This window comes from Carcharhinus amblyrhynchos, chromosome 3 (genome assembly GCF_965287045.1).
Source record: "Carcharhinus amblyrhynchos chromosome 3, sCarAmb.v2.hapA, whole genome shotgun sequence".
Classification (NCBI taxonomy): domain Eukaryota; kingdom Metazoa; phylum Chordata; class Chondrichthyes; order Carcharhiniformes; family Carcharhinidae; genus Carcharhinus; species Carcharhinus amblyrhynchos.
In genome coordinates, this window is record NC_137326.1 from 115,289,446 (window position 1) to 115,315,589 (window position 26,144).

The 26,144-nt window shown below is 41.9% G+C and overlaps 1 protein-coding gene across 1 annotated transcript in view; it reads left to right on the forward strand.

Moving 5' to 3' along the window:
• LOC145341048 (uncharacterized) overlaps positions 1–8,686 on the forward strand; it is a 91,654-nt gene extending 82,968 nt beyond the window's left edge. The window contains exons 27-28 of the mRNA XM_080185794.1: positions 835–956; positions 6,817–8,686. Coding sequence (XP_080041920.1) covers positions 835–956; positions 6,817–6,852 — 158 coding nt within the window. The 3' untranslated portion in view covers positions 6,853–8,686. The remainder of the gene's footprint in view (positions 1–834; positions 957–6,816) is intronic.
• The last annotated feature ends 17,458 nt before the right edge of the window (positions 8,687–26,144 follow it).

The following is a 26,144-nucleotide window of genomic DNA, read 5'->3' on the forward strand; positions in this document are numbered from 1 at the left end:
CTATGTAAATGGTAAACAGTTGAGGCCCCAGCACCGATCCCTGCGGCACTCCAGTAGTCACCAACTGCCAACCAGAATAGCACCCATTGATACCAACTCTATGCTTCCTATTAGACAGCCAATCTTCTATCCATGCTAATACCTTACCCCCAACCCTAACCTTCTGTAGCAACCTTTTGTGAGGCACCTTATCAAATGCCTTTTGGAAATCTAAAAACACCACATCCACTGGTTCCCCTCTGTCTACCACACTTCCTCATAGAAATCCAATAAATTTGTCAAACACGACTTCCCCTTAACGAATCCGTGCTGCGTCTGCTCAATCAAACCATTCTTTTCTAGGTGCCTCTCTATTTCTTTGATGACGGATTCTAGTATTTTACCAACTACAGATGTTAAACTAACTGGCCTATAATTCCCTGCCTTTTGTCTGCTACCTTTTTTGAACAGCGGCGTAACATTAGCCGTTTTCCAATCTTCCGGCACTTCCCCGGAGTCCAGCGACACAGTGCTCTTTTGCTAAGAACGAGCGTTCTGATGGCTAATTGCTTGCAGATGATGAAGATGCCAGAACTCTCAACCCCTTCGCTGATCTTTTATCCCTCACTCTGCTTTCACTCTTTCCTGCCACTCACCAAGTGAATTCTTTCTCTGGTGTTCTTTTGTACCCTACTCTTCTCTCACTCTGCTTACTAGCTTGATTGTCATCATGTTTCATAGCACATCTGGCTAACATATCTCTATCTATATCATAGACAAATAACTGAACTATTTAAGAAACACCCTGGCAACAGCTTGCTTCAATCAGTAATCACTTTTTCACATTCTGTGCAGTACAACGCAAAGTTGTTCTAAGATTTACTGTCACAAGTGAGGATCTGAATTTGGCTGATCAGCAAGTAAGAGAGAAAGTTCTTCAAAGACTTCACATTCTGGCTAAGAACCAAACCCAACAGGTAGGTTGTGGAAAATAACCATGAAATACATACATTATGTATTACCAAATGACTAAGTGGCTTTGAAAAAATGTTACTTCATGTAATTTTGTGATTGGCTTTCTGTCTAAACTCAGTGTGAATTCTTGGGAACAATTGAGATAAACTACAACATTTGAGAATATTTTCATTATAACAACATTATTGTTTTGAGTTAGAAAAGGGTAACTTATTAAGATGCAGAAAATTTCATTTTTTGGCTTCACATATAACGTAAGTAATTATTATTGGAATACTGAATTATTTAATATTCTTTGAATATTCTTAGACTAGATTAGGTAGATTCTTGAAAAGAAGGAGGGGGTGAGAGGGTATAAGGGGTAGGTGGAAATGTGGAGTTGAGGTTACAAGCAGAACAGCCATGAGCTTATTGAATGGCAGTGCCAACTCGAGTGGCAAAGTGACCTACACTGCTCCTAATTTGCATGATCACATGTAAAACCTATTGTGCCTAAATTGATCTTTATTAGCCAATACTGTACTAGAAGCTAGTACCTTTCAAATGCAGGAAAACTTTGTACCAATAATAATAATGTGATTTTATTTCCATTTATCAAAGCCTGCCTTTCTGAAGATTATTGAAGTAATATTACTTACCACATATTTCTATATGAACTGTGGAACAAAATCCAACTGTAAAATTGTATTTCAGTTATTGATCTTATGAGTAATTACAGTTGTTTTTAAGTAAACACACTGCTATTTATAAACTAAATTCAGTGTTTATTGTGCAAATGCTGTGACATTGGTTAAGGTTTTCTGCAACCCAGGGCAGGAAGTTCCTAATGTTCAGGCATGCTAAGCAGAGGAAAACCCATAAGGTACTTGCCTCACTGTATCTTTTCCAATCCCTATATTTATGAGTCTGGCTCCCTAACCACTTGGTAGGCTTGCCAGCCTGATCCTGGTGAAACCCCCGACATACCTCAGTATCCGGCTCCATGGCTCTCTAGCCTTGGGGAGTTGCATGCAGTCCCAGCAGTGACCAGCAGTCCTGATGGTGCTGCTGAGACTAAAATGCTGTCAGCCATTTGATTGGTCAGCAGCTCTCAGATGAAAACTTCCTAGCAGTTGGGGTGGAAGTTTCAATTCAAGCTTATTGTTATAAAGCAGAGGTGGATTCCCCCTCTGAGAACTAATACCCAAAACACCCAAAGAGGAGTGCCTCACTTTATAATCTGTAAAAAAAAATGTGTGAAGCGGGTATGACCTGTTCTTCAGCAACTTCGTGATTAAATATAAAATAAATCCCTGATACTCGCTCTAAAATCAACATGTACAATTTATTTACCAGTAAGTTTATTTAACAGTGAGCAAATTAACTGAACTCTAAATAAACTGAATACATCCCATTTAACTATGAATTATTCTCAAATAAAACAAGATTCTGTTCAAATAAATATAATTTCCACTCATTAACAAAAATATAATTCAGTTACTCCCTAAGTTACAACCAGGTTTTGTTTATTCAGGAATATTCTCTATTGATTCTTCTGTTTGGAACTTCTTTCTTCTTGGTACCTTTGATATCTAAAGGGTGCTTTCTCTAAGACATAGGTGAAGCTATGAAAGCCAGCGATTCTCTCTCTCTCTAGAGAGCTGAGAGCTGTTAGCTCTGTCATGTGGCAGTTGCTCTATGTCTTTGTACACCTTCTTTTATACCCGTGATGACATATCAATATTTCCCACAATAGGATTAGTTCTAGGTTGTCAAAGCCATCATATTTAAATTTAATAGCTTTTTGGTATCTAAGTGACTGATTCAAATTGATTGACTAAATTCAAAAGCCTGTTGTCTTGGTACAACTGCTGCTTGGCCTTTCAATACAAATGTTTCAGTTTGGGCTCTCTATGTACATGCATTTTAAATTTCTAAGCATAGAAAAAGTACCACCTTTTAATAAGACCCACAATGCTTTCCCCCCATAGCATTTTACAATTTTACAAATGCCAAATTCTAACTTCCTACCTCCCAATCTACAATTACTCTACCCAACTTCGCAACATTATTAACAGGCTGATGAACATTAAGGGCCAGCTTCTTCAAGTCCTCTGCTGTGAACGGAGATTTGGCTGAGTGCCAAAATCTCCACCCTCACTGGCAGTGGTAGTGGAGCACGTGAGACTAGATAACTTTGGCTTTAATGAGCTTGAGGTGACCTGGTTGAGTGGAAGCTGGCTCACCCTTTTAAGCTAGGGGTGCGAGGCTATTGACTCCATGTAAAATCTAGTCCGATGTCTCAACCTGAATAACATCGTGTGGTTATTGTTGAAGAATGTCTTTTTTATGGTTTAATATACTACAAATTTTATCATAAGAGACCCGAAAAATATTAGGTTGCTTAGCTAATTCCATCATATCCTCCACCTGCCCAAGCCACCAATAAAATGTCATCCCTGCCCTACTGCTCCCATGCTAGCACATCACATTCCATTCCATCCTTCCATGTCACCTCTTCCATACCACTCCTTTTCTCCATGCCATTTCCATACATGCTATTTAATCATTATCATTACACATAGCATGCCATTAAATTCCTCTTATGACATCCCCATCTTACTAACTTTCTCTGGCCATGGTCAAATTGGTGTATTTAACAAATTTCATCATTTAATCCCTTCCAGCCATGCCCTTCCTTGCATGATATCCCCATCACACCACATTTCCTTACTGACTCTGACACTCCTGACAGTGCAAACCCCAGCAAGCAGCAGTTCCTTGGCTGACATTTTGATAATTATCAAATTAATATTAAAATAATTGGTTATGCCCGAACACAAGGCATCACTGATTTACAAATAGAAATAGGTTTTAGCTTCATGCCTTAACTGACGTTGAGGGGAGTTGGACACCTTCCTGGTTCAAATCTGCTGCAATTCTAAGTGCCGACAGCAGCAAGTGCAGGCTTGCTGACTGAGCTGACAATCATTCCAGTTAATGTTCCATGTTCCTACTTATTCAGCTCCCAACAGATATAACACACACACACACACACACACACATACACACACACACACACACACACACACACACACAGCTGATGCAACAAAGATACATCCCTTATTATCACAAATATTCCCCTTCAGTATGAATGACATGATGTAGCTACACATTTCAACAATATGCTGTTCTTTATTCATGCAGAGTAGGTTAGGAATACTATATAACATAGGCTTTCATCCAACCATGCCCCGCCCCCCACCAATCCAGCCCAGTGCTCCTATCCCCAAAGTTTCACACATACGATTATCATCAACACAGCACCTGTGCAAATCCTCCCTCCCGCAGGGCATGATACTCTTGATGATGTAACATATCAGAGGTCCTTTGCAACTGATTTACGAATAACAGCTGATTTACTGTTTGGCCATTTCTGGGAAAACACTTAGCTCTTCAGTCTCTCCAAACTATTCCCATCACTTGCCCATTTTTAGGTCCTTTTTGCCAGCTCACACATTGCCTTCAAGAGCTCCTGTCTCCTTTTCTGCCAGATAGAGAAACTGACCTTTTCCTGCTTCTTCTCCTCAAAATATTTTTGATATTCCTCTTTCTGTTTCAGTCTGCTTTCTCTGTGCCTTCACCCTCCAGCTCTTCCTAGCGCTCCTTTGTGTCCATTAGTCCATATTGCTTCTGGTCTTTACACCCTGCTGGTATTGCTTCTCGGTCAAGGGTCACAAGGTCACATCGACCAGTATTCCATACCATCCAAGAAAATTGCAACCTATTTCTTTACCACTGATGTTAACTCTTAAAAGTCCTTTTCAAACATTGTTAAAAAGTTATTGATTCCATAGACATATAAAGTAAATTACACATTTTCTTTAATGTACTGCTTCCAGGTCAAAGTTTGTCACACTTTCAGGATGGCTTCTTGCTTCCATGTAGACTGAAAGAGTTCAGTCATCTTGACCAGCCATTGATCTCCAATATTGTAGACTTCAGTTGATATAGCACTGGCTCCGAGAGCTTGGCTGGTAGACAGGAGCCTGATTGCGTTCATCATTTCTTACAGGGTTGGAGGGTCAGCAAAAAAAAAACCATTGATGGCAACCTGTGTTCATTGATGGATGAAGGCTGATTGCCATCAATTTGGGATTTCCTGTGAGCAGTGTTGACCCATCACAGACGATTGGAGATGAACCAGTAGACTGACCCGCAAACATACTTAGAACATAGTAGATTTATTTTCGGTCTTTGTGGTCTGAATATAACAGAGTCTGTTTCCTAATTCAGCCATGTATCCTGCATCTCTCTGAGTTTGCACTGGATAATCCTGCAGATGTTTCAGTAGACCTTGTGCCTGAATAATGTGGTGATTGCTCCTTGAAGGGCAACACAGCAGAATTAGGGTCACCTGCCCTGGATTACCAATTGGGACTGAGAGTGGGGAATCACTCTGGGAGGAGGAGTTCTCTTGGCAGAGGCACTCAAGAATTGGGTAAGGTGCTGCTCTTGTAGATTCTTTATAAATAAATCCTTTATTGTTCACTGCTGAAGTTTCTGAAAGAGCATCATTACAGATAATGATTAGTGGTCATTGAGGTAAACCCTGCAGAGGTGATGTTTTTCCTCCAGTAGTTTCTGGATTACCACTTTGTTTTCATTGAACCAATCTTATGCCTATGAGAGAAATGACTGAGGGCCTCAGGAGCAGTGGAGTAGACAATATCTCTGAAGATCACCCATTCATCCTCAATACAGTCCATTTTTGCTACACGCGAGTGACTGTTGAGTTTCGCTGAAAGGAATTCCTTCTTGACTGAACGTTTGAGCTTTGAGGTATTGGCCAGAATTTTTCAATATCATACACTGCTGCCAGCAAGAACGGAGAATTTGTTGCTCAGCCAAAACTCCATTCACTGCAGCAGGACCAGAGAATTCCAGCCCTGAGGGGGGGTCAGAGAATTCCAGCAATTGCAACACTTCTGGACCTCCATATCCTGGGGACCTCTAGGAGAATACATCTTGATACTTTCGTTTAAAATAATGCCGTGTCAGTTCCTCACATGGGTTCTGTTACATCCACATCCTGCCTCTATGTCTGCTGACGATCCGATGTCAATGTGGAAATTAGGAGTGCGTCTTTTTTCAACTAGAGAGGTTGAAAACTGTATTGGTGATTAAGAGCTCATACTCAGCACATATCATAAGCAAGATGTGGGCAGCACAGTGGTTACCACAGCACTGCTGCCTCAATACCAGGGACCCTGGTTTGATTCCAGCCTTCAGTGACTATGTGAAGATTGCACATTCTCCCCATGTCTGCGTGGGTTTCTTCTGAGTACTCCAGTTTCCTCCCACTGTTCAAAGATGTGCAGCTTAGGTTGATTGGCTGTGGTAAATGCATGGACTTACAGGGATGGAGTGGAGGGGAAATCTGGTTGGGATGCCCAGAGAGTCACTGCAGACTCGATGGTCTGAATAGCCTCTTTCTGCACTGCAGGGATTCTATGGTGCTAAATCAAAGAAGAGATATTGTTGTTACAATTGCCAATCCTGATTCTTTCCCATGTCTGGTGATCTGCACTAACTCTTACAATAAGGTCACCAAGCACCACCAAGAATATCCAATTGAACAATTGTCATCCAGTAAGTGTAGGGGGCACCACCAGCTAAATTAACGTGTGGACCAATAAAATCAGCAAATTATTACTAAAGATAGGACTCCTTTCTGAATACTTCTACTACCAATATTCTTTATACAATTATACTATCTATAATTGCTGAATGATCAATGTAGATGTAAATTTCAGATACATTTACATTTCCACTAATAAGGTCTACATTGTACTAATGCTGTTATATTGAATTTCTTTTCAGCAAAGTCTAAATGAAGGGAAATTAACGGCTAAGTGAAATCTGCAACATATTCCATTAATGTACTTCACATCTCAGCCTGAATAACAGCATGTCATCTCAAAGTGGAATAAGAATGTCTCATTGTTGTGCCATTTAATTCAATATTAATTTTATATTGGACTTGTTCCGTATCACCTCTATTGCCCTATTCTGTAATTGTATTACTGTATAAATAGAAATGTTATCAAGCTAGACAAAGAAAAATGAATTAATAGGACTTCTAAATTCCTGCTCCATAACCTCCCTGGTGTCAAGCAAAATGAAAATGAATGGCTTATCTATAGCAGCAGTTTTGCAGCATAGTTGAAAATCTGCCTCTAGGTATTCCTGAATAAATATGCTAAATGTTTGAAGTAGCCATTCAAACTTTCTCATATAGTTTTATTAATTTAAAAATACACTGAAACAAAACTCCACTATCTAACTAGTAGACAGAACCTGAGTGAAGAGAACTATTAAAATTGAATGCACAATTCTGTGCGCAAGTCATTGAAGGTAGCAGAACAGGTTGAGGGAGTACCCTAGGCATTATTAATAGTGACATGGAGCACAAAAGCAAGGACGTTACATTGAACTTGTCTGAGACATTGGTTCAGCTTTAGCTGGAGTGTTGCATCCAGTTCTAGGCACCACACTTTAGAAAGGATGTGGAAGTGTTGGAGAAAGTACAGAAACAATTGATAAGAATGGGTCCAGGAATGAGGAATTTCAGTTGTGCAGATAGATTGGAGAAGTTTGGATTATTTTCCTTGGAGAAGAGAAAGCTATGAGGAGATTTGATAGAGGAATTCAAAATCATGAGGGGCCTGGACAGAGTAGAAAGGGAGAAATTGTCCCCACTCATGAAAGCATCGAGAAGAGGTTAATTTTGTGTAATTAATAAATGAAGCAAAAGCGCTGTGAGAAAAGGCTTCTTCACTCAATGAGTGATTAGGGTCTGGAATGTACTGCCTGAGATTATGGAAGAGGCTGGTACAATCAAGGTATTCAGGAGGAATTAGACTGTTATTTGAAGAGGAAGAATGTGCAGAGTTATGGGGAAAAGGTGTGTAATGGCACTAAAAAAGTCGGTGCAGGCAAGATGGACCAAATGGCCTCCTTCTGCACTTTAACAATTCTGTGATGTAGTAACCAGTTCAACCTAATTAACTCACAAAAGCTGCCTCTTCAGTCAAGAGCTTGTTTACTTGCTTATCTCTAAGATGGAAAAAAAATTATCTTCAACAGTAAATTGTAGTTAAATGCTAAATGCAAACTAGACTAGATTTAGAAAGTGGTGAACCCTTAAAATGCCCACACTCATCAAATTCCCATAAACTCACAATCTGTGTCTAGCTGCATTCAGAGACAAGCTGTTCTCTTGGTGCTTGCTTATGAAATGTAAGTAATTATTCCTAATTAAGAAAACAAATCGACAAATGCTGTGATTCCAAGATGAAGGAGTGGATATTATTCATGTGATATTTATTCTCTGTGCTTAGGGTGCTCTGGGAAAGATTATATCAGAGTTATGCAGTTAATGATCTTCAAAACATTGCTCGAGGGATAGTGCAAAAGGAAAATAAAATAGTGGTAAATTGCCATGGCAGTGGAGGTGTCCGGGATATTTTTGATTAGAAATGATTTTAGAAAGCTGCATGTCCAGACTGTGGGACAAAATGAATGAAGAAACCTTTCATCAACTGCAAATTGGCAGAGGGAATAGGAAATATAGAAGGCCTGCAGCAGACTGATACAAGGTTGGAAATTATGTAACTAGTATGTAAAACAATGAAATGATTTTTGTCTGTGTGTAATTATAATGCATGTATTAAAAAAATTAAAACTTTAATTTAAAGAATTGTGACAAGCCCATGCATCTAAAGAAAATTATATCATTTTGCTGCATTTCACTGCATTTTTCTGTAACACTGCTAATTAATCTTGGTTGCAGAATCAAATTCCTTCAATAACCCGTTTCTGCTGTCTTTATATATGTTTGCCTGCCTCTCCTCTTCTGCCCCCTTTTTTATTGAGCTTCTTTCTTCCTACCTTTGCTTCTGATTCTCTTTCATTCCTCTGCTTCAGCATCTATTTATTTATTTTTTCTTTGCTTTTGACTGGAAGACAACAGGTTGCACACGGTGAAAAACAGAGATAGCTTCATGCGACACTAGGGATGGGCAATAGATTGACTAATTAACTTCTATCAACTTCCTTTTTCACCCTCTCTCCCAGACACTCAGGGTGGGATTTTACGGCCTCACTTGTACTGAAACTGCAAAATCCTGCCTGAGGTCAACGGATCTCCCCATTGTCTGCCCTCGCCCACTCCAATTTCCATGGTGGGCGAGATGGTAAACTTTTGGCATTATTCTTTTGTCCTAGTAATTCGGTCCCATTGTGCTTACTATTCTTATCTTCCCATTACCTTGTTCCCCTTTAATCACCCATCCCCATCCCAAGCTCTTCTCCTTTGAAAAACAATTTAACTGCTGAATCTTTCAATACTTGCTGGGCTATTATTTCACCCTGAATTCTACAATTACCTTGCCGGTTACAGCACTCCTATTCATGAAGATAATTATGGCACTGCGAACTTAATTTGACATGATGGGTGAGATTTTATGGCCTTGCTGGAGAGAGACTGGAAAATCCCGCCTGAAGTCAACATCCCACATTTCCATTGTCCGTCCCTCACCCGCTCAGATTCCATGGCAGGCAGGGTGGTAGAATTTGGGTGAATGTATTTTTAATGTAGTTACAAGAATTTATGATGCAGCAACCACAATGTGGTTGACTTTTAACTGCCCTCTGAAAAGGCCTAGCAAGCATTTTTTAAACTAATTTGTAGAACATAGGCATCGCTGGCTGGCCAGCATTTATTGCCCATCCCCAGTTGCCAAGGGTCAGTTGAGAGTCAACCACTTTGCCGTGGTTCTGGATTCACATGTAAGCCAGACCAGGTAAGGATGGCAGATTTCCTTCCCTAAAGGACATTAGTGAACCAGGTGGGTTTTTCCAACCATCGACAATGGTTTCATGGTCATCAGTAGATTCTTAATTCCAGATATTTTTTATTGAATTCAAATTCCACCATCTGCCCTGGTGGGATTTGAATTTGCGTCCCCAGAACATTAGCTGAGTTTCTGAATTAATGGTTTAGTGACAATACCACTAGTCATTGCCTCCCCTTCAGTTGAATCAAACCCAAAGGTCAAAGAATAAAACCAGATGAATCACCTGCCACCAATGGAGGCAGCAGGAATGACAAAGTTACACTTTGTTCTGTCAACCCTGCAAATTTCTTGCTACTTGTTTCAAAATTTGAACAGCTGTCCGATACCTGAATTAATTATACACACCATAGCTTGCAATGTCCCAGACACCTAAATTACAATAGTGGTACATTTCAAAAGTACCTTATTGACTGTCAAGTTGTCCCTCCTTCCCACCTTTCTATTTCTTCTCCATTGCCTGCTCTGGGCATCTCCTGTTCCACCAGCAGAACAGATCCATAAACAGTGTTGGACCAGTGATATACAACCAGGAGAAAGTTGCCCTCAACATTGACTTGAAAACTCTTGAAGTCTAATGGCATCAGATTAAACATGGATTAAGCATCAAACACGAGCCAGGAAATCGCCTGCTGGTTACTACCTATCACCCTCCCTCAACTGATAAATCAGTGCTCCTTCTCCATACTGAGCACTACTTGAAAGAAGCACTGAGAGTAGCAAGGATACATAATGTACACTGGATGGGGTCTTCAATGTTTATCACAAAGAGTTGCTCAATAGCACCACCATTAACCAAGCTGGATGAGCCCTAAAAGGCATGCCTGTCAGATTGTTCAGTTACATTTGCTATTGTCAGATGCTGAAGCAGTTCATGCATTAACGTGGCAAGACATCAACAAGATTCAGGCTTGGGTTGTTAAGTGGCAAGTAATCTTATGTCACACATTTCCTATGCCAGGAAATGACCATCTCATTCCATAGAGATTCTTAATCTGTTATGTCTTCAAGATTGGATTCCAAGGGTGGATGAAAGTCCTGCCTGCTGCCAATCAACATTAGTCTGAGTGTGAAATGGTAGTGGGCCTGTCAGAATAAGTGGTGATGGGTTATGCACCGATCATCAGGAAGATGAGTGCTTAGGTCCTCATTTACAAGGCACAAGTCAGGAGTGTGATAAAATATTCTCCTGCCTGGATTAGTACAGTTCCAGCAACTCAAGTAGCTCAACATCATCCAGGACAAAGCTCACATCTCAATTACAAATGAAAATAAGAAAATTATTGGAGAGACATGCAAATGTAAGATTTTTAATAACTTTTTATTCAATTCAGAATCTGAGCATATGGTTCGCTAGAAACATCTATAGCAACCTCTACTAATAAAATGCCTCTGAATTGATTTTCATTACCTGTGGTGTAGTTAGTGCTGCAATGGGAATTTTACGTTCCTGTCACACAATACCTGGGTTTATGTTGCACTGTAACTGCCAAGCTCCAGGCCAGTGTAACTGAGGAGTACTCCATGCAGAACTAACCTTCCTTCCTCCTCCACTCCCCACCAAAGGCAGGACACCTTCACTACCACAGAACTCCATATCACACATGCGGATCTTTCACCCAAGACCCAACATCTGAATCTTAACCCCATCCATTTTAGACCTGATCCCGACTATCACCCACCCTGAGACCTGATCTAAATCCCAACCAAGGCCTGACACACCCACATCCCCCCAAGAACTGACCCAACTCAATTCCACCCACCAATCAACCCCCCAAGCTAACCCTCCACCCCCCAAAATCCGTCCAAAGCCTAACCAGAAGCTCCCTAACTCCTGAAGCCCGAGCTGAGCCAGATCCGGATCCCTCTGTTCATAAGAACATAAGAAATAGGAGCAGGAGTAGGCCATCTAGCCCTTCGAGCCTGCCCCGTCATTCAATAAGATCATGGCTGATCTGAAGTGGATCAGTTCCACTTTCCCGCTTTCTCCCCATAACCCTTAATTCCGTTGTCTGTCAAAAACCTATCTACCCGTGACTTAAATATATTCAGCGAGGTAGCCTCCACCACTTCAACGGGCAGAGAATTCCAGAGATTCACCACCCTCTGAGTGAAGAAGTTCCTCCTCAACTCTGATCTAAACTGCCCCCCCTTATCTTGAGGCTGTGCCCTCTAGTCCTGCTATCCTTTCTGAGCAGGAAGAATCTCTCTACCTCTACCCTATCCATCCCTTTCATTATCTTATACGTTTCTATAAGATCCCCCCTCATCCTTCTAAACTCCAACGAGTACAGACCCAGTCTATTTAGTCTCTCTTCATAGGCCAACCCCCTCATCTCCAGTATCAGCCTAGTGAACCTCCTCTGCACTCCCTCCAACGCCAAAATATCCTTGCGCAAGTACGGCGACCAAAACTGCACACAGTACTCCAGCTGTGGCCTCACCAGTGCCCTGTACAGTTGCAGAAAGACCTCCCTGCTTTTATATTCTATCACCCTTGCTACAAAGGCCAGCATTCCATTCGCCTTCCTAATCACCTGCTGCACCTGCAGACTGGGTTTTTGCGACTCATGCACAAGGACCCCCAGGTCCCTCTGCACCGTAGCATGCTGCAGCTTTTCGCCCTTTAAATAGTAATCCCTCCTACTATTATTTCTGCCAAAGTGGATAACCTCACACTTGCTAACATTGTATTCCATCTGCCAGGTCCTCGCCCACTCGCTCAGCCTATCCAGTTCCTTCTGCAGACTTTCCACACCCTCCGCACAGTTTGCTTTTCCACTCATCTTTGTGTCATCAGCAAATTTCGTTACCCTACACTCAGCCCCCTCCTCCAGGTCATCTATATAAATGGTAAATAGCTGAGGCCCCAGCACCGATCCCTGTGGCACTCCACTAGTCACCAGCCGTCAATCAGAATAGTACCCATTGATACCAACTCTCTGCCTCCTATTAGACAACCAATCCTCTATTCACGCTAACACCTTACCCCCAACTCTATGCACCCTAACCTTCTGAAGCAACCTTTTGTGAGGCACCTTATCAAACGCCTTTTGAAAATCGAGAAACACCACATCCACCGGTTCCCCTCTGTCTACCACACTAGTCACATCCTCATAGAAATCCAATATATTCGTCAAACACGACTTCCCCTTAACAAATCCATGCTGCGTCTGCTCTGTCAAACCATTCCTTTCCAGGTGCCTCGCTATTTCTTCTTTGATGACCTGAGGCCTGACCCATCCCGACTTTTAAATCTCACACCTCCCCAAATCCTACCCTCTTACCTTCAACTCTTCTTTCTCCCTAGCATGCCAAATAGCTTTAAATTTGGCTGGACCTTTAACTTACCTGCTTTATGGCACCTAGTGCTGTAAAAAAGTGGACATGGCTTATTGTGCCAGATTCTGCAGCACATGACTGAAGGCCCCAGGAACACATTGCAGAGAGCTCTGGCTCGCTGACCCATGTTAATAGTGCAGTTATCAATCAATCAGCTGAAAGTGAATGGGTGTTATTTGCTGCAGCAGGAAATTAACTTAACAGCTGCAAATTGGTTATGCAATAAAATAAAATTAGACAGTTTTTTTCACATAATGTGCCTGATTTTACCATTGTGTCGTGCCTGTTTTCGGGCGCGAAAATGTGGTAAAGTCAAGCATGAGGCTATTAACATGATCCGTGCCTGCATTTAAATGTATTTGCATGCATTTAAATTGAATTAATGAATTTCCTGCCCAACATTTCCCCCTTTACCACCACGTTCGCCAAACTGTAATTGGGTCAAAATGGACATGCTAAATAAAAGTCTGAATTGGGCGTTCCAGCTGCTGAAGAGGCGAGTTCAGAGCTTGCAATGGTTCTCTGACTCAGATCGGTGGTGGCAGGGGAAGGAAAGGTGGGCCAGATTATTCTCTTGGGAGGGGGAGGGAGGCCAGACCATTCTCTGGTTTGGTGGGAGGGGGAGGAGGAGCGGGGCGAGTAAGATGTATCTCTGGTGGGGGAGGGAAGGCCCAATCGCTCACTGGTTGGGTGGGGGGATGGGGAAGGCAAATGGATCTCTGGTGGGGGGAACGGGGGAAGGGGGGTTCCGCTGTCACTCTGTGGGCTATCGGTGGGGGGAAGGGGATAGTGGGTCGCGATCGGTCTGAGTAGCTGGGGAGGGGTGTTGGTGCATAAGGGGGACAGTGATGTCTCTGGGGGCCATTGCTCCTACCTTTAACACCTGGGCCATTTTCTCCGCTTTCTGTGGCCTGGGAGTGATCTGATACAGGCGCAGTTTTTCAAATTTTTTTCTAACTGTGCATGCACAGTTCAGAGCTCCAATTGTTTTGGGCGTGCTAAAGCCCCGCCCACAGCACAATTCAGACTTTTTTCCCTGGCCAAGTGTTAATGAGGGCACCTGAAAGCAGATTTCCAGGACGGATCTGAATTGTGCCCAGATTCAGCACTTAGAATGAAATTGGTAAAATCAGGCCCAAAGTGTGACTAGGCTCGAGTACAATGCAATACAAGCACTAACAGTGCTAATCTAGGAATCTGGTGCAGAGGGTGTTGCTTTTTATGGTTTTCTTTTTTGCCTCCAGAAACTCGTGAGTGTTCAAGTTTTCAATAAGGTGAACAGATAGGTTTTGCTTGATGAGCTTCTAAGATTTCATCTCTCTAAATTGGGTCAAGTACTAGTGAGATATAGATATTGTAGCACATTTATAGGTTAACAAGTCAAACTATTTGGTGTAATTAGAGACAATAGTGGAGTGAGACTGAAAACTCATTAGTTAAATTAAATGCAATAATGATGGCAGGACAGATGATGTGTTGCAGATGTAATATGTGAACGCTGCTGGACACCAGTATGACAAATACAACTGGGTCTGCAGATGGAGGAATTTCATTTCTGAATTAATGAGTTGGAGTCTAGGCTTCAGACATTGCAATACTTCAGGGAGAGTGAAAGTTTCCAGGACACTTTGATCCAGGAGGAAGCTAAGTACGTCATATTTGGTCCATGGTTAGGGACTGAGGGTGTAAATACAAGTGGTATGGAGATCCAGAAGCTAGTGATGAAGGAGCCACAGTGCTAGCAATTTTCCAACAGGTTAGAGGTTTTTGCACCCTGCGTTTATGAGAGGAGGAATACAGGGAGGTTGGGAAAACTGACTACAGCACCATAGTGCAGGGAAACATTCAAGTGGGGAGAGTAAAAGGAATGTAAATGTAATAGGGAACAATATTGCAGTATTGCTAGGGAGATATACTCTTCTCTGCATCTGAGAGCATGAGTCCCAAAGGCTATGTTGCCCATCTGTAACTAGGGTAAGACATCTCCTCAGGTTTGGACAGAAATGTGAAGTTAGAGGGGAAAGTTTCAATTGCTGTGGACCACATGGGCACCAACATCATAGATAAGACTTAGAAAGATTTTTCTGAGGAGATATGCCCAGCTGGGACTAAATTAATATCAGAATCACAAAGATAATAATCCATAGATTACTATCTGAGTCATAAGCAAATTGACTTTTGGAAAATAAAATCAGTTTGAATGCATGGCTCAAAAGCATGGAATAAATGTCAACCAAGCAATGTTTTCTTTGTGGCTCAGGTATTTAAGAACTCTTTTAGTACTCCAATAAATGTACAGACTTTCAGCCAAGCATACATAATAAGGCTTGACTGACAGCCAGAAGAAATACCTGGGCCTCAAAAAACATTTGTTTGATTGACTGGCTCTCTGAGCTATGCTGTCAATTTTAAAATGTTTATATACTTAAGATTAAGGGGTTTCAAATATCTGCAGTTTCAGGTACTGAAACTTCAAAGAGCCTGGATGATTGAAACTTTTATTACCTTGTGAGAAAGTGAAAGCTTTTAAAAGCTTGCTCACGCCTCCTACTGTTACTATAGGGTTCTACACAGTGGTCATGCTAAATTCTCCCTCAGTATACCCGAACAGGCAATGAAGTGTGGCGACTAGTGCATTTTCACAGTAACTTCATTGCAGTGTTAATATAAGCCTACTGGTGACATGAATAAATAAAAAAGAAGAGGAGCCTTAGCTTGGTATGAGGGGCCACAGGGGTTGGTTGGGGGGCATTACTTTAGAGTAGTAGGCAGATTTGAGGAGGTGGCACAACTTGTCATGGGGGAAATAAGGGGCTATAGAGGGTGAATGGGGTGCATGAGGTGGCATGGATGAGGAATAGAGGGTGAGGGGATGTGAGCCCTTCTGCTTTTATTTTAATTGGGACTAAGGGGAGACACTGGTACAGTGGCATTGTCATGGAACAAATCCTGAGACCCAGGGAAATGCTCTGGATACCCGGGTTCAAATCCCACCAAGGCAGTTGGTGAAATTTGAATTGAATAAAAAAAACTGGAATTAAAAGTCTAATGATGACCATGAACCCATTGTTGATTATCGTAAAAGCCTATCTAGTTCACTGGTAGCAAGGTGACACAGTGGTTAGCACTGCTGCTTAACAGTGCCAGAGACTGGGTTTAATTCTGGCCTTGGGTTACTGACTGTACAGAGTTTGCCTGTTCTCCCGTGTTTGCATGAGATGCTCTGGTTTCCTCTCAGTTTGAAAGACCTGCTGGGTTGATGCATTGGCCTTGCTAAATTTTCCCTCAGTGTATCTGAACAGGTGCTGGAGTGTGGTGACTAGGGGATTTTTCACACTAACTTCTACTTATGGCACTAATAAATAAATTAAACTAACGTCTTTTAGGGAAGGGAATTTGCCATCTTACCCAGACTGGCCTACATGAACCACCCTCTGAAATGGTCTAGCAAGCCATTCAGTTCAAGGATAATTAGGAATGGACAACAAATACTGGCCCCACCAATGACACCCACATCCCGTGAACGAATAAAAATTAAGCCCTATAGTATCAAGTTAAGCCTGTTAAACAGCTCACCTCCACAGCTGACAGCCCTTATGGCAGCCTTCAATCTCTTTAGAAAAATTAAATGATAAAAGGGATGATGTGTAAAGCAAAATGAGATGCTAATAGAGTCTGAAACTCTAAATGAATCTAGAGAAAGTAGATGGGAACAACAGAATCCTCAACAACAGCTGCCGTCTGCAAAAATATGGGAAGAGTTTATCACCTGCAATTTTTGTACCCAATGCTGAGTCCTAAAGGCTGTAAAGTGCTGAGTGAAAAGATGAGGTGCTGTTCCTCAAGTTTATACTGAGTTTCATTGGAACAGTGTCGTGGGGGTTGAATGAAGTATTAAAATGACAAATGACTGAACGTTTGGGTCAAATTTATAAACTGAATGGGGTGTTTGATAGAGCTGTCATCCAATCTGTGTTTGACACCATCAATGTAGAAAGAGCAAATTACCATACTGTATTCACAGCTCACAAAATCACACTGCCTGAGAGGATTACGTTCCCACAAAACCTGGCAAATTGTGAACAATAAACATATTTTTCAAAGGGATTTAATTGGATATGTACCAGCAAATTGTGGTGCAGTATCTGTATAGGACAGACGGGGGAGTCTGTGAGCTGTAGTGTACATTGGTGACTTTTTCAAAATTGCACAGGCTGCACTTCAGCTCCCAGAATAATGATCATTTGACCAAAAAAAAATCCTCAATTGTCCCTTCCTTTTTTGAAAAAAAGAGCGTTGGCAAGAAGACTAACCATTAAGTCACCTGTGTGTTGGGCAGTTTCTTCCCATCTGAATCAACAAACTTAACACAATGCACCAGCCAACAGCCCTCGGCGAAGGGACAAGAATGTGAATGAGTGAGCATTGCTCTCATGGTAAGTGATGCAGTGTACAAAGTGCAAAGTGAGGGTAAGAGAAAATGTAAGGAAGTTGTGAAAGGTGGAGCTTAGCTATATTTTAAACTGAAGGAACGCAAGTTGTGATTCAAGTCATGAGTTTCTTAATAATGTTGAGATCACTGCAGAAGCTTGTGAATTTGGATTCATGCCTAATGAGATGTTAAAGGACTATTTGGTATGTGTGGTAAATATTGTTTCTATCCAAAAATGCCTATTGGCAGAAGCGCAACTGGACTGCAAACTGGTGCTACGGTTGGCCCTATCATTGGGAAAGGCAGTAAGTGGAGCATATTAGTTGCAAAATAGCTTGATGAAAGTGGACACCCTCACCAGTTCAACTGTGTTCAGGGACCAAGACTTCAGTGCAGGCAATGACGTAGCTGCCCTCAGGAAGTATCCAGATAGAAGTAAACCCAAGTCTGCCCACAGGACAGCCCCAAACAAAGCCAAGCTTTGACTAGACAGGCAACAGCCCTTTCAGAATCCAGCCCAGCAAGGCATTGTAATTGTTATTGTTATGTAGAGCTGGAGCAACAAACTAAGTTTTCAAGACCTGGATTTGAGAAAGTGGCACGTAGACCTCATATCAAAAAATAGAGTTGCGGTAATATTAGGAATAAAGAAATTTCATCAATACCTTTATGGGTGGAAATTTGTGATTGTCATCGATCACAAACCTTTACTAAGAGAGGACAAAGCGGTGTCACCCATAGCACCAGCTCGGATCCAGTGGTAGGCATTATTATTGGCAGCTTACAACTATTAGTTGTAGCACCAGCGAGGAGGTCGAATAGCAAATGCAAATGTCTTAAGTAGGCTACCTTTAGCAGACACCCCACTGATGGTACCCAAGTAGGAGATGGTAAAGACTATGAATTTTTTGGGTATGCTCCCAGTGGCCGCACATAACATACGTCTTTGGCAAAAGGACCCTGTAATCACAAAAATTAAACACTTCGTACTGTTGGGGGGAACAAAAAGGCCAGTGCAGCCCCAATTCCATTCTTATTGGAGTAGAAGAGAGCAGCATACGGGAGAATGCTACTATGCTACTATGGGGAGTTCCAAGTGGCTGCTCCAAGTCAGGGTTGGCATTCCATACTGGCTGAACTACATCACAGCCACCCAGGAATCTCCAAAATGAAGATGCTGGCCAGGGGCTATGTTTGGTGGTCCAGAATGGACACGAACATAACGGTACTTTTGGGTTGGTGCCAGGATTACCAGCAAGGGCTAAGGTTGTCACTGGCACTTTCTCTACACCCATGGGAATGGCCAGATAGACCATGGGCTCAGCTGCACATGGATTATGCAGGTCCATTCATGGCTCGATATTCTTGGTCGTAGTGAATGCCCACTCCAAGTGGATCGATGTACATAGGATGCATTCAGTGAACACAGATAACGTTAGAGAAACTTTGCACCTTATTTGCGACAGAGGTGCTAGTCTCTGACAATGGACTGGCTTCCGCCAGTCAGGAGTTCACCCGGTTTATTAAGTCAAATGGACTTGATATATCAGGATGGCACCATACCATCCAAGGTTGAATGGACTTGTGGAGAGGGTGATCCAGACTTTAAAAGTTGGGTTAAAAAAACAGTCAGCAGCATCAATGGACAACAAATTCTCCCACTGATTATTTGATTGCAGGACAACTTCCCCATTCCACTACAGGAAAGCACCCATAAAATTGCTCAAGAACAGATGAGTCTATACCAGATTAAGTTTCCAAACCTGGGAACCAAGGCAGAAAAGCAATAAGATCCCAGCACGAAGGTCACAACAATAGTAGCCAGGAAAGGCAATTGGAGGCTGGTGAAAAAGTTTGGGTAAAGACTTATGCAAATTGTCCTGCAGGGTTACCTGGAACAGTTTAGTCTAGGACGGAGCCTGTATCCTACAGAATACGCATGGGTGAGGCCATCCTGAAAAAACAACTGGGCCAGCTGCAGGTCTCAAAATCACAGTTCGTTCCAGAGCCAACACTGCCCAGCGGCTGAGAACTGAGAACAGTCCTCCCCCACTGGCAAGCCCCACCTCTCCATTGCCAGTAGCTAAGATCTCGGTGTCCAAAATGGACACTGCAGACAAAGCCGCGGTTACTCTTCTGCCGCCTGAGGAAAGAGGTGAACTAGAACTGCGGCATTTGCATCATAGGAGAAGGGTGCCTATCAGATACACTCCTTCCATGTCAGATGCTGAGTTGGAGGATCTAGACCCAGTGCTCAATGTCGAAATAGACCCATGAAGCGCATGAACCACCAAGATTCCTTGGACTCGGGGATGCGGGACGAGTGTAATGACCTCAACAAGGCACAGGAGGTTGGCCTTTTGAAGTATGAATGCTGTGATTGAGGTCATAATTGCTTGCCTAATCAGGGAATCTTACCCGTATATAAAATTGGGAGTGCCAGATATTCTGATACTTTGCATTCTGATTGTACCAGAAGCACTCTATGAATAGGATAAATAAAAGCAATCTGGTGAAAGCGCACCAACCTCTGAGAGTTATTTCAAGGACAAGATGCCAAATGAAACCAGGAACAACATCCTGGAATGACAATCTTACAGCTCACTGTGAGCAATTAAAAAAGAACACCAGGAAAGATGATCATTACATAGTTATTTATAGTTATTTAGAGAGTAATGAATTGATTGGAGATAGTCAGCATGGTTTTGTGAAGGGTAGATCGTGCCTTACTAACCTTATTGAGTTTTTTGAAAAAGTGACCAAAGAGGTGGATGGGGGTAAGGCAGTTGACGTGGTATATATGGACTTTAGTAAGGCGTTTGATAAGGTTCCCCATGGAAGGCTTCTGCAGAAAATGCAGATGTATGGGATTGAGGGTGATTTAGTTAATTGGATCAGGAATTGGCTAGCTGATAGAAGACAGAGGGTGGTGGTTGATGGAAAGTATTCGTCATGGAGTTCGGTTACAAGTGGCGTGCCTCAGGGATCTGTTTTGGGGCCACTGCTGTTTGTAATTTTTATAAATGATCTGGATGAGGGTATAGAAGGATGGATTACTAAATTTGCTGATGACACCAAAGTCGGAGGAGTGGTAGATAGTGAAGAGGGGTATCATAGTTTACAGAGAGACTTGGACAAATTGCAGAGCTGGGCCGAGAGGTGGCAAATGGAGTTTAATGCGGAAAAGTCTGAGGTAATTCACTTTGGCAGGAATAACAAATGTGTAGAGTATAGGGCTAACAGTAGGACTCTGAATAGTGTTGACGAACAGAGGGATCTAAGTGTATATGTGCATAGATCCCTGAAAGTTGGAAATCAAGTTGATAAGGTTGTTAGGAAGGCATACGGTGTCTTGGCGTTTATTGGTAGGGGGATTGAATTTCGGAGCCGCAACGTCATGTTGCAACTGTACAAAACTCTGGTGCGGCCGCACTTGGAGTATTGTGTACAGTTCTGGTCCCCACATTATAAGAAAGATGTGGAGGCATTGGAGACGTGCAGAGGAGGTTTACCAGGATGTTGCCTGGTATGGAGGGAAGGTCCTATGAGGAAAGGCTGAGGGATTTGAGGTTGTTTTCGTTGGAAAGAAGGCGGCTAAGCGGAGACCTTATTGAAATATACAAGATGATTAGAGGTTTAGATAGGGTGGACAGTGATAGCCTTTTTCCTCGGACGGAGAAAGCTAGCACGAGGGGACATAGCTTTAAATTAAGGGGTGGTAGTTATAGGACGGATGTCAGAGGTAGGTTCTTTACCCAGAGGGTGGTAAGGGTATGGAATGCCCTGCCTGCTGCAGTTGTAGATGCGCCAAGTTTGGGGGCGTTTAAGAGGTCCGTGGATAGGTTTATGGATGGAAGGGGAATGGTTTAGGTTAGAGGGTCATTGCTTTTTTCTTAATTGGTCGGCGCAACATTGAGGGCCGAAGGGCCTGTTCTGCGCTGTAACGCTCTATGTTCTATGTTCTATGTAGACATTCCAGCAAATTACCTCTATGCTTTAGAGATCCATAGATTCATATACTTGTATTATGGTAACTAAATATGACAATGCATTGTAAATAGCTATACTTCTTGAAAGGGGAAAGCATCTTTAAAAAGAAAGGAGATGCTGTAATGAGTCTTTAAGAAATTACACCATGGCACTGCTAGAAAGAAAATATATCATGAGATCCAGTTTTAGTTTCACTTGTGCTTTCAGCAGAGCACATATACAGAGGTCTTTAAGCTTTCTATCCATGTGTGAATGTTCCATGCACCCCAATTCAAGAACAGCTTCTTGCCTGCTGCCATTCATTTTGAATGGACCTACCTCACATTAAGTTGATCTTTCTTTACATGATAGCTATGACTATAACATTATATTCTGCAGTCTCTCCTTGCCTTCTGTATGTTCAGTATGCTTTGTGTAGTGTGCAAGGAACATTACTTTTCACTGTATACTAATATATGTGACAATACTAAATCAATTCAATAAATTAACCCAATATGTTTACCCAATCCCTTATGAGTAACAAGTGCCTTTGTTAAAACCTGCCACAGGTGAGTTCTGTATTGGCTGGTCTTCCCGCAATCTCACACATCTCTACTGTACTTTGGAGAAGGTTGGATTTAGTTTCTCCTGCAAAGGAGAATGCATATTTGTGGGGATTCTGCTTGTGGTGCAAATGCCAACAAGGAGAAGAAGCAAAAGGCAATCAGGATTGTTAAGTGTTGAGTGGAATAGAAATGTGGACTGTACAACGTAAAAAGAATCATGACAGAAATTGTGCAAAAGTTAGCAAGTAAGAAGATGGCATTAAACGTCTGCTATTCAAGAAGCCAGGTAAAGATTACTGTATATTTTTAGTAAGGTATAATATGTCTGTATATAGAATAATGGGTTGTCGCATTGAATTATCTTTTATGCTGCCTTGCTCTCCTTTCCTCCCTTTGATTAATCTCTTCTCAATTTATCACGGTAGCACAGTAGTTAGCACTGCTGTCTCACAACTCCAGGGTCCTGGGTTCGATCCCTGGCTTGGGTCACTGTCTGTGTGGATTCTGCACTTTCTCCCCGTGTCTGTGTGTGTTTCCTCTGGGTTCTCCGCTTTCCCCCCACAGTTCAAAAGACGTGCTGGTTAAGTGCATTGGCTGTGCTCCCTCAGTGTACTGGAACAGGTGCTGGAGTGTGTGACTAACGGATTTTCACAGTAAGTTCAAAGGTGGGAATCTCAGAATTATTTCTGGTATCACATGCAAATAAGCTTAGGTGGGAATTGTACCGGTCTCTTGGTTGCACTTCAATAGACCTGGGATCAATGCCTACATGGCAAAGCTTAGTAATGCTATGGGGAAGGATTTAAACTAAGTTGGCAGAGGGATTTAGACTTGGATGTGACATCACAAAGAGGAAATTATGTGCACAAATAATGGGAGATTAAATTAAAAAATATCATGGCATTAGGTGGGATTAGACTATGAGAGAAAAGAAGGTATAAGATAAGTTTATAATGCAGCTGTTGTAAATGCACAAAGCGTGGTAAATACGATGCATTATTGTATTTCTGGGCCAATGAGGAAGGAGAAATTGCGAGATCTGGTTCTGGGCAATGAGTGTTGAGTGGAGTGAGTGTCAGTAGGGGAATGTTTAAGGAACCATGATCATAGTATCTTGAATTTAGCTCAATATGTAAAAGAACAAGGGGAAATTAAGAATTGTTGGGGGTGGGCCAATTTCAGTGAGTTGAACATGATTCTGGTCTGAGTAAACTGGAATCAAAGACTGGTGAAAATGTAATTAAACAATGGGCAGCCACGAATACAGAGCTGCTTCAATTACCATCAACATTTGTTCCCATAATGTGGAAAGATAAAGCAGCCAAACTGGGGAATAATGAAATAATTAAGAGTGTAAGATGCAGCATATATGACAGATATCAGGTTAATCATACAAGCAAAGACCATAATAAATATTAAAAGTTCAGGGGGAGGAACAAAGGGAAATGAGAATGGATACAAGAGCATATGAAAATGGGCTAGTATCTAACATAAAAGAGAATCCAAACTTATATACGCAATATTAGATTTTTATAGGTAATGTTAGACACTTAAAAAGAGACTATAGAAAAGGCAATGGGCATGGGCTAAAGTACTAAACAAGTACTTTTATTTGGCTCTACAAAAGAAAACCTGTTGCCAAAGTCACGGTGAAAGTGGATAAAAGCAAATGACTACAGATGCTGGAATCTGAAACCAAGAGAGAAAATGCTGGAAAATCTGGAATATGAGGTAATAAATTTAATTTTGGTTTTGGGGAAGCTGTTAGAAATAAGGTGACAAAATGAAATCACTTGCTATGGTGACTTCTTTTCAGATATCGAGTAATGAGAAAAACATTTGAACCGGCACTCTACAGCTTCTTGACTCAGCATTGAGTTCAATAAATTTGGATTATAACTTCAGCCTCTGTCTTGTTTTATGTTTTTTTACTGATTTAGTTTTTCTCATTTCTATTCCTTTACTCTGTATTTGAAGGCTGCTATTCATCCATTCTCATCTCATCTGAACACATCTTTTATTTCTTCGTTTTGCTCAATCCACAAAAACTTTTGTCATTTAATCATTCTTGCCCTCCACCTTATCACAAACTTTCCCTTCCCTCTCCTTCCTCATCACTCACCCAAAGCCTACAGGGGGCTTGTCACACCAGTCGAGCGATGTGGTGAGCTGGTAATATTGCGAGAGAGGTAAAAAAAAACCTGAAAGATGCAGTTTAATCCGGGATACTCAGCACGGTTTCATGAGGGGTATGTCCTGCCTCACAAATTTGATTGGATTCTTTGAGGAGGTAGCTAAGTGTGTGGATGAAGGTCGAGCAGTTGATGTCATATACAGTTTTTTGAAAAGGTGACCAAAGAGGTGAATAAGGGTAAAGCAGTTGGCGTGGTGTATATGGATTTTAGCAAAGCGTTTGATAAGGTTCCCCATGGTAGGCTACTGCAGAAAATGCAGATGCATGGGATTGAAGTGATTTAGCAGTTTGGATCAGGCATTGGCTGGCTGATAGAAGACAGAAGGTGGTGGTTGATGGGAAATATTCAACCTGGAGTTCAGTTACAAGTGGTGTACCTCAGGGATCTGTTTTGGGGCCACTGCTGTTTGTCATTTTTATAAATGACCTAGATGAGGGTGTAGAAGGATGGGTTAGTAAATTTGCTGACGACACCAAAGTTGGAGGAATTGTAGACAGTGAGGATGGATGTTACAGTTTGCAGAGGGACATAGATAAGCTGCAGAGCTGGGCTGAGAGGTGGCAAATGGAGTTTAATGCAGAAAAGTGTGAGGTGATTCACTTTGGTAAGAATAACAGGGGTACAGAATATAGGGCTAATGGAAGGCCTCTTGGTAGTGTCGATGAGCAGAGAGATCTCGGTGTACATGTGCATAGATCCCTGAAAGTTGGCACCCAAGTTGAGAAGGTTGTTAAGAAGGCTACGGTGTGTTGGCTTTTACTGGTAGAGGGATTGAATTTCGGAGCCTTGAGGTCATGTTGCAACTGTACAAAACTCTGGTGCGGCCGCACTTGGAGTATTGCATATAGTTCTGGTTGCTGCATTATAAGAAGGATGTGGAGGCATTGGAAAGGGTGCAGAGGAGGTTTACCAGGATGTTGCCTGGTATGGTGGGAAGGTCTTATGAGGAAAGGCTGAGGGACTTGAGGTTGTTTTCGTTAGAAAGAAGAAGGTTGAGAGGTGACCTATTTGAGGCATACAAGATGATCAGAGGGTTAGATAGGGTGGATAGTGAGAGCCTTTTTCCTCGGATGGTGATGGCTAACATGAGGGGACATAGCTTTAAATTAAGGGGTGGTAATTATAGGAAGGATGTCAGAGGTAGGTTCTTTATTCAGAGGGTAGTAAGGGCATAGAATGCCCTGCCGATAGCAGTTGTGGACTCGCCAACTTTAAGGGTATTCAAATGGTCAGTGGATAAGCATATGGATAACATTGGAATAGTTTAGGTTAGAGGGTCATTAGATTAGTTTCACTGGTCGGTGCAACATCGAGGGCTGAAGGGCCTGTACTGCGCTGTAATGTTCTATGTTTTATGATTAATCTCAATTCTACATCTTACGTTAAGTTATTTTCAAGTAATAGCATTTATTCAATTGAAACAAAGTTGTGTCACTTAATTAATTCTAATACCCTATTTGTATTATTTATAATTCCTCTAAGTTCTCAGTGTAAATAAAGCTTAGCAATCTATCCATTTATTACAGAACACGGAATTTGCGAAGATAACCTTTGAAATGTGAGAAATTAATTGAACCCGGAAACCACTACCAGAAAAATAATCTCAACTGGGAAAAATTCCAGAGCTGGGAGGGGTGTTCACAGGCAATGAAGACTCATAGCCGATTGCTGCTGAGTTATTTGCTTTCAGGAAGTGAATGCAGGCTGCGGTAACATTGCCTACAAGGCTACAGGACAGCATAAAGCAACATGGGGAGTGCAGCAGCATGGATCTATCTCTTTCTTTTAC